Source organism: Clavelina lepadiformis, chromosome 2 (assembly GCF_947623445.1).
Source record: "Clavelina lepadiformis chromosome 2, kaClaLepa1.1, whole genome shotgun sequence".
Lineage (NCBI taxonomy): Eukaryota > Metazoa > Chordata > Ascidiacea > Aplousobranchia > Clavelinidae > Clavelina > Clavelina lepadiformis.
In genome coordinates this window covers 20,879,330-20,887,571 of record NC_135241.1, presented here as the reverse complement: position 1 = coordinate 20,887,571, position 8,242 = coordinate 20,879,330, and the positions used below count along the sequence as shown (strand labels likewise).

At 35.5% G+C, this 8,242-nt stretch overlaps 1 protein-coding gene across 1 annotated transcript; it reads right to left on the bottom strand.

Moving 5' to 3' along the window:
• Positions 1 to 519: 519 nt before the first annotated feature.
• Positions 520 to 5,691, bottom strand: LOC143446479 (solute carrier family 49 member A3-like). Its single transcript, XM_076946121.1, has 8 exons — positions 5,458 to 5,691; positions 4,482 to 4,863; positions 3,917 to 3,993; positions 3,419 to 3,670; positions 3,027 to 3,182; positions 2,771 to 2,928; positions 2,156 to 2,280; positions 520 to 1,994 (listed from the first exon to the last, which is right to left on the bottom strand). The coding sequence occupies exons 1-8, from the start codon at positions 5,590 to 5,592 to the stop codon at positions 1,807 to 1,809; spliced, it is 1,473 nt and encodes a 490-aa protein (XP_076802236.1). The 5' UTR covers positions 5,593 to 5,691; the 3' UTR covers positions 520 to 1,806.
• Positions 5,692 to 8,242: the final 2,551 nt, after the last annotated feature.

Sequence of the window (8,242 nt, the reverse complement as noted above, 5' to 3'; positions counted from 1 at the left end):
CTTCATGCCTGCGTTGGCGGATGATGTACTTGGGGGTGTTTGAAAGTCAGCCAAGGGTAGCCATGGAATTAGTACCGAAAATTTTTTAAGTTTTACACAAAGTGCCTATAAGTTGTAAGTCCTTGTGACAATAAATCATATCTAATTCCTTTTGTACAGACTTTTAAGCAGTCATAGGTAATCCAGATATTTTGACCAATCAGTAACCATGTAAACATATAATTGCATTTAGTAGCCTAGTTGCTTAATCACCATTTTTCATGAAAGATTGGCAGAAATTTTAGGCAATGGAAATAGAAGTTCTTTAATTCAATCAACTGATTAAAGTTCTTCTGATTTGAACAGTAAACAGCAAAATCGTGGCACCAGAACAAAGTTTTTTTATGGTTTTTGGCTGTATTACAAGTTCATTGGATTATGATGATCATAAACTCACGCATACTTTCTGTTCGAGACGTTTCTTCGAATCTACTGACACAGTAACAAATTCATAGCGTGACAAAATCTACTGAAAGATACTTTGCAGTTCACAGTCAACATTTATTACACAAACTGGTGTGAAAGAAATAACATTTCTTCCATTATTTCATAAATCGAATCAAAAACCAATTATATACATAATTTTCATATTGCAAATAACTCAAACTCAGGAAAAGAGTTAGTAATCCACAGAAGCCAGACTAGGCTACTGAGTACTAGGCAGTTTTAGAAATCATTGGCATACAAATGTACTGCATACACCGAAAAAAGGGCAAGTTATTCGTTCATCTACATTAAGAGCATTCTGCCAGCAGTTAATGATAACAATTTAGTCATGCTGCATGCAGAGGAAATTCAAACATAAGGAAATAGAAAGTAATTGCAAGAAATGATACATTGCTTGTAAAACATATTTGAAAAGTAAAAAATTCTTGGCTGCTCCAGAATGCATGATCAATTGATCGTCAAATTGAATAGCAACAGCTCCAGTAATTCATTAGTTTTTTCTTGGATACAATCACGTTACTTTTGAATTTACAACAAAAAACTCACATAAACATATTTTTCATAAATTTCACACAGAGGTATTCAAAAAAAAATTTAGGTCTTAACAAAACGGAACAAAATATAACAGTGATTACTCAGATAAAGATCTAACAATCACTGATATAAAAATAGTAATAAATTTTAGAGCTGGTACCTCAAAACACTGGATAGGGAGGCTTGAAAGTACCAAACACGGTGACATTCAGCTTGTGCAATTGATAGTTAATTGCTAAGAAGAATTGTATACAGAATTCAATGTTTGTGGTAACAAAAAGTTTGGCAGAAAAACTTCATTAATTGGAAAATTCTTAGCATAACATAATAAACAGTAAAATTCTTTCATTTTAAAACTTATTTCATCATGTACAGTAGCTACTAAACGTACTCTGTACACAAAAAGATAGAAGAGTAGACAAAAATATTGTGTAATCAGAAGTTTACTGAAACGTGTAGAAATTTAATGGATTTCTTGCTGAAAATTGTCAAAATTGTCATTTGCTGAACGTTGTCATACGCTAAGATATTAAATAAACGATTTAGTAGCAGCAAAATCAATTAAGTCTTTTCGTGCACTGCAATGGATTTCTATAATATCGCTCAAGATACAAAAAAAAAACTGATAAAATGATACAATATAACAGGAATACTCAAATGAAGCTAAACCAATTCCATGAAGATAAGAGTTCATTAAAAGGTTAAATTCTAGCTTGTAGAACATTAGAAATATAAAAAGTTGTTCTATTTCTATTTATTGTTTCACATTAAGAAATAAAACCAAACTCAAAGTTTTTCTATCTGGTCTGTCTGGTTTCCCTGAGTATATACTGCATTATCGATGTCATTTTCTGAACTTTCTTCACTTCCACTGCCGTGTCTTTCAGCATGCAAACGTTTATACGCAGTCCGAAAGAAGATGATATAAACGAGAGCTATCAAAGCAGCATATCCAACCATAATGTAAACTGGAACTGTAAAGCAAATGCAATAGTCATGCAAAATGGGACAAGAATAAAACAGAACAACGTTGAAAAATAATACGAAAAACTGCAAATTACGAAAACAAACTGCATTTTTAGTACAGCAGCAAATTACTAAACAGCCAAACCATCAATCCTTTTATGGTGCATACCTGACATGTCCTGGACTGGTATGTTGCCAAGGTTTTCACTTGTACATTTGTTAGTTGAGGGTGGTTGCTTTAAATCAGCTCCTATAGACTGAAGAAGTAAAACCAAAACGATTCCTTGAAGTTGACTGCAATAAAATTACTGAATTTAGCTAAAGACGGGAATGACCATATTTTCTGCCGAATACAACACAACATAGCAATAGTGTGTATAATAATAATAATACAACAATGCTATTCCAATGCCATGAAGTTGACTAATAAATTACAAAATAAGTGTTCTAGAACGTTTGTTGCATGGACACTGGGCACACCACACTACATAGTACTACAAAAGATATTATTCTGCGTATGTCAAATGTACAGTGTGCAGTAAGAAGTTTCATGATATAGCAATAGGAAGTTTTGGAAAAAAATTGAAAAAAATCATATTAATAAAGTTTCAGTAAATTGCTATAACTATGAGGATTTAATGGATTTATGCTATTTGTTTTATATGTTCAAAACTATTCCAGTATACATGGAATAAAGTATGATTGTATGTATCCTATAACTGCAACTTATACGTTAACATTTTTTTAAACTTAAAAAACAGAAACTGCATTATTTTGTACCTACCCAGACATAAAAACTATTCCAGAACTAGTGGCTTCTCCTACAGGATATGTTGTTTCCACAGCAAGTTCATTCCCAATGGGATAAATTGGAATACCAAAGAAACCAAATAAGCCACACATGCAAGCAAGAAGTACCCACTGGTATGGCTTATTGTGCATCTGGTTACAAAATAAATTTCAATTACAAAAATAAAATTAATCAGTATACTAGTAATTAATGAAATACAAACTTTTTTTGCCAAATTCATGAAACATACCACAGCAAAAACGACCAATGCAACAACAGCCAGAGCGTAGCACACTTTTGTAACTTCAGTGAACCTCTTTGTCTTATCCACGAAGACTCCGGCTATGGCTGATCCAACAAAACCGGCTCCTATTAAAGCTGATCCACAAGCAACTCCAACGTAAGTCTAGGAGGAATGAAAAGCTGGTCATACAACACAAGTTCAAAATGGACTGGTGAATTAACAAAATAGTAGAAGTGGTAATACATACCACTGTGAGTTTTATACCAGAATGTAAAACCACTGTAATTACAGAAACAGTTCTTGTATAAAATACCACACATCAAAAACATAAAGTACTTGACTTTGCAGTGCACAACAATACAGTGACCAATACAGCATTGACTTCATCATCAACTTACATCTGTATATCCCCAAGGGCACAAAATTTGCGAGAGCAGAGTGGTAAGAACACTGAACAGAGCTATTCCACCACCAATTGCCCATGCCAGGAGATAATACTGGCGATTCCTTGCCAATGCTTTCAAGCCAACCAAGAATGGTTGTGACTCAGCATCGGCACTTGACGAAGGAGGAGATGGGGGTAAACTCGACCACCAACCAAATGTTGCCATGATTACTCCAACACCAGCTGGAATGCACTGGATAGCAAGCTACGACAAGGAAAAATTTATATTTTATGGCAATTAATCTTAAATATTCAATCAAAATCTTCTCAGTTAAAAGTAGCAAAGAAAATCTGTTCCGGCTTTTTGCAACAAAAATAACCATCACATATTCAAGACAAATTACAGCTTAGTGTTACACCACAAGATCAAGTAATGGTCACAACAAAATTTATGTACATTAATCAAAACGTAATACAAACATTTGCAGGTATTACAGAAAAGGGTACATACCATGTAAAGCATGTCTGATGGCTTAGTTGCCAGTATTGGTGATATTATGTTTGTCACCATAATTCCAAGAGGATTTGCTGCAACAATTTAATAATTGAATAAATATTAGTGAATCACATATCGAACAGCTGTGTATTGTCTGTAATACATTCGCTTATAGTATCATAAGCCATATAAGTAGGCATTTCAATTGTCATTGTCTATCACACGGACATCACACTTTCTTTTGCTTATTCTTATATAACTGTTTTGCGTGTCAACAATTATAATCAAACTCACACCTCACTATGCTGATGATGTGTTAAGAAATCTGATTTAGGTTTATTTGTTAGAAGTCAATCTTTAACAATTGCTTGCAGAGTTGAATCAAAACTAGCATTATCGTGTTGAATCGTAACAATTTTGCCGTTTGGATTTTGCACTTTATCCACATGATATGGTCTTAGATTAAAGTGCTTACTAATGAGAAAAGAAAATGCAACCAAACAAAAAGTCAATACAGTATCAATACGGCTTAAATATAAGTTGGACATATGACAAACACAAGTAAACAATATTATTGTACCTGTTGTTGCCAACATGTTTGAAATGGCCCTTTGGTCCTCTTTGAACCACAAAGCAGACAACTTCGTTGGTGCAAACAGAACAAATGGTTGTGCAAATGCAGCAATTATTTGACCAATAAATACCAATGGAAGTTTAGCAGATGGTGCAATTCCATCAATTGCACTGATCACTCTTATAACACAGCCAATACCATTCAACCAAGCACTTAAAATCACAGAAAATCTAAGTCCAACTGTATCGATTAGCCATGTTGCTACGATTCCACAAGGAATTCCAGTTATCATAAACACAACAGAGAGCCAGTTTATAGTATCAGTGTTGGGAGGATCCGTGTAAAACTCAGCAGCTTTGTAAGCAACAGGAGCAAATGTAAGCCACGCCTGAAAGACAACGTTATAAGCAATGTGTTTAACAGCGTAGTTAAAGTTGACAAATCTATGAAAGGCTTAGTGTTGCTAGCTTATCATACAACAGTTGGCTGTGTTGATGTCATTTCATCGAAGATTTTCATACAAGTCTAGCAGCCAGGCTGAAAAGTCTTTTTTGCAAGCACTTTTTGACATGTCCTCGGAGATGCAGGGTGGCCGAAATCGGGGTGACCAGGTGCAGGATGGCAAAAATCAGGATGCACCGAGTGCAAAATGGTGGATTTTGCAGTCGACACTAGCTTAAACACAAAGCCTGTGGGCTCTCTTTTTTGGCAGTAACTGTGCGATCTTTAACAAAACATTCAAGTTAAAGTAACATTCGGATGCACCCAGCACAGTCTTGAAACACCTTGAGGGTTCAGCTGTCATGCTATCCACTGTGGTCTAGCAGCGATATTTTATTTTACCTTACAAATTTTGGGTCTAGTGCAGAAGTGCGCAACCAAATGAAGTTACAACTTATGTAGCTGGGGTCTAGTATACAAATGCATCCTGTGGTTGTGCACAATTTGTTATATTCATGTAAAAACAGTAATTAACACTTACCATTGCATTGGAAAGACTTAACACAAACAGTGTTGCCAAAAGAAACCATCTTCGGGAATAAACTTTATACTGGTTTGGGGAAGCCAGAGTAACCTGAGAATTCTCACTTGAAGAAGTCAAATTTTCCATTTTCATATTTATTATACCATTCAGATGCAGTTTGCTTAAAATATGTACAGTGCGTGCTTCCAAAACAGTTACCACCTAACAGTATAGCTGTAATTAAAAAACAATCATAGATTTTGAAACTACAACATGATAAAACAAAGAAAAATCACACATGTACCGGTACTAATCCAAAATTCATGCCGGTCTATTGGAATAGTAACTCGAGATGACTTCTAATCCACTACATCATAAAGCATGTTATAAGTTATGAGAGTAATATGAATTGTAGATTGTATAGTATGTTGACAGGAGAAAATTTAAGTAAGTAGGCTTCAGCCTTTTAAAATACTTTTCGGGTATAATATACAAGTACACAACCACAGGGTGCTTTTGTATACTAGCCTAGACCAGCTAGGCCTACTCAAATTTTGACGTCATCTGATTGTGTCTTCGTATATACCAGACCATATTACTCAAGTGCTGTTTTTTGTAGATGGAAGACTCAATAGAATTAACATGTCACGGTAACAGAAATATTTTTAGCTAGGCCTACAACAAACACCAGTATAACGGTACGGTAACATTTTAAAGCCTGAACATATCAGTGCACCTTTTACAATCTAACCGCCTATAGGCCAATACAACAACTGACCGCGTGACCTACCTATAATATATATAAAAAGTCACCTTTATAAACAGGTCTATCCTCTACTGCCTTAGCTAAACAATTTTGAAGACCAATTGCCTACTTGGCAAAAAACCACAGCATGGTACACCACGCCCAAGGCTAGCACAAGTTCATCTGCTTGTATCACTTCAAAAGTGTGAGCCTTGACAATATGGATTGTATTATTTATTGGAGGAAAAGGTTGGAGCGCCGGGTGGAAAAAATTAGAAGCACCCAACCGTGACACGTCGTCACTATCAGACCAATGCCTTTATAATACATGCATGGACATAAAGGCTCTAGCCAATCAGATCTTTCTGCCGCCGTCACGGCTCATGCGTTTAAAATAAAACAGTGATTGGAATTGACTATGGGTACGATTTTGCATGTCCACGGTGTAGGCTGCTTGGCGTAGGCCTAAGCTACTTGGCTGTTAGGAGAATGTGCGTGTTAAAGGCTTTTAGTTTCGGTTCTGTAAAACTTTGTAGTACTTGGTAAATAATACCAAAATGGGATTAGAAAAGTTAAAGGTTCGTAAAGTAAGCTATGAGCAGTAGTGTTTTGCATCTTGGGGATCGCCGTCCCCTAACTTTTGTTTGATGGGGGATCGTGAGTTCCTACTTTTAAATGAGTTATTCCGCTTTTTTCCATTTCTAGGAATGATTTTCCGCTTTATTAAGCAAATCTTTTTGGTAATTGTTGAACTCTCTCTTCTTTTTCATGAATTTGTAATGAAATGGTTGTTTATCGTTCCTTATCCTGTAAGGGCGGCCACTTCAATTACAATGCTTGTCTGTTGAATTGTTTGTTATCCTCGATGATAAATGAGCCTCAAGGTCGTTGTTCTGCTTTTCTTAATCTTAGAATTAATTGTTCACCTCGACAACTGTATATTCTGATTATATTGAAGCGTCTTTAAACGAATACATTCAGATAAAACATTGTCACAGCAACAGCATAAAGACATGTTGCGGCGTTGAACGTAATAGCAAGAAGAGACTGATAAGTGATAACTCGTACTGCACGCACAATACCCGAGAAGCAATCGATTACGTCACGCAGTGTTATGCTCCGCTGATTCGAGACACGAGAATTCTATGTCTTATACAATCTTATATTACATTAATTGATATAATTATCACAAATACACCACTGACTATGAGTAACCACTGCTGCATTCCAATATGTGATTCTAAAAGACCAGATCCCCTGTTTCGTGTACCGGCTAATAAAATTTGTTCTGGTGAAAAAAGAATGTGGGCAGAGAGTCCGGAGAAGATTATGTTGGGTCTTAGAGCAGATTTTGGCATAAAGTCGCTATATGTAAGAGATAGTACAGTATAAGAATTTGTGCAAGATATTTTGAAGAAAAGGATTTTGTTAAAGGTAAGTTTTTCTGCATTATATTATAGAGCAGTGGTTCCCAACCTTTTTTGGTGTCGGGGCCGAATTTCAAACTTCAGAGTACGTATGGAGCCGCATGAAAACACTCAAGTAATTATAACGAAAAGTTTAAAGCATGAAATCATGTACCAACGAATAGCAACACTAACTAGAAAAATAACACAAATAAATTTAATGTCCAACTTGGCCTTGGCTTTGAGCTTTAACAACTTTGTCAAAGCGAGGCGCAATTGTGGTTTAGGATTCAGGAGGCGGTTTATGATTCACAATGAGTAGACAATGGGCCGTTCACAACAGTATAAAGTAGGCTAGAAGGTGTAACTGTAAGATGTAAAATGAAAAATTTGTAAACAATTTTGACCTAACGCTATAAATTCTGACCAATTTTTGATTTTTTTTGACAAGTCAAAAAATAATCGCCCTAATTATTATAAATAGATTTTTTATTTTTTTGTGGGATTTTCAGGGGTCATTGAGAGCCGCAAGAAAGCTACCTTGGAGCCGCATGCGGCTCTAAGAGCCGCGGTTGGGAACCACTGTTATAGAGTAATGATTAATTATTATTATTGTCTGTAGGCCAATATTGTAGCCCATGCCCTACTCAAG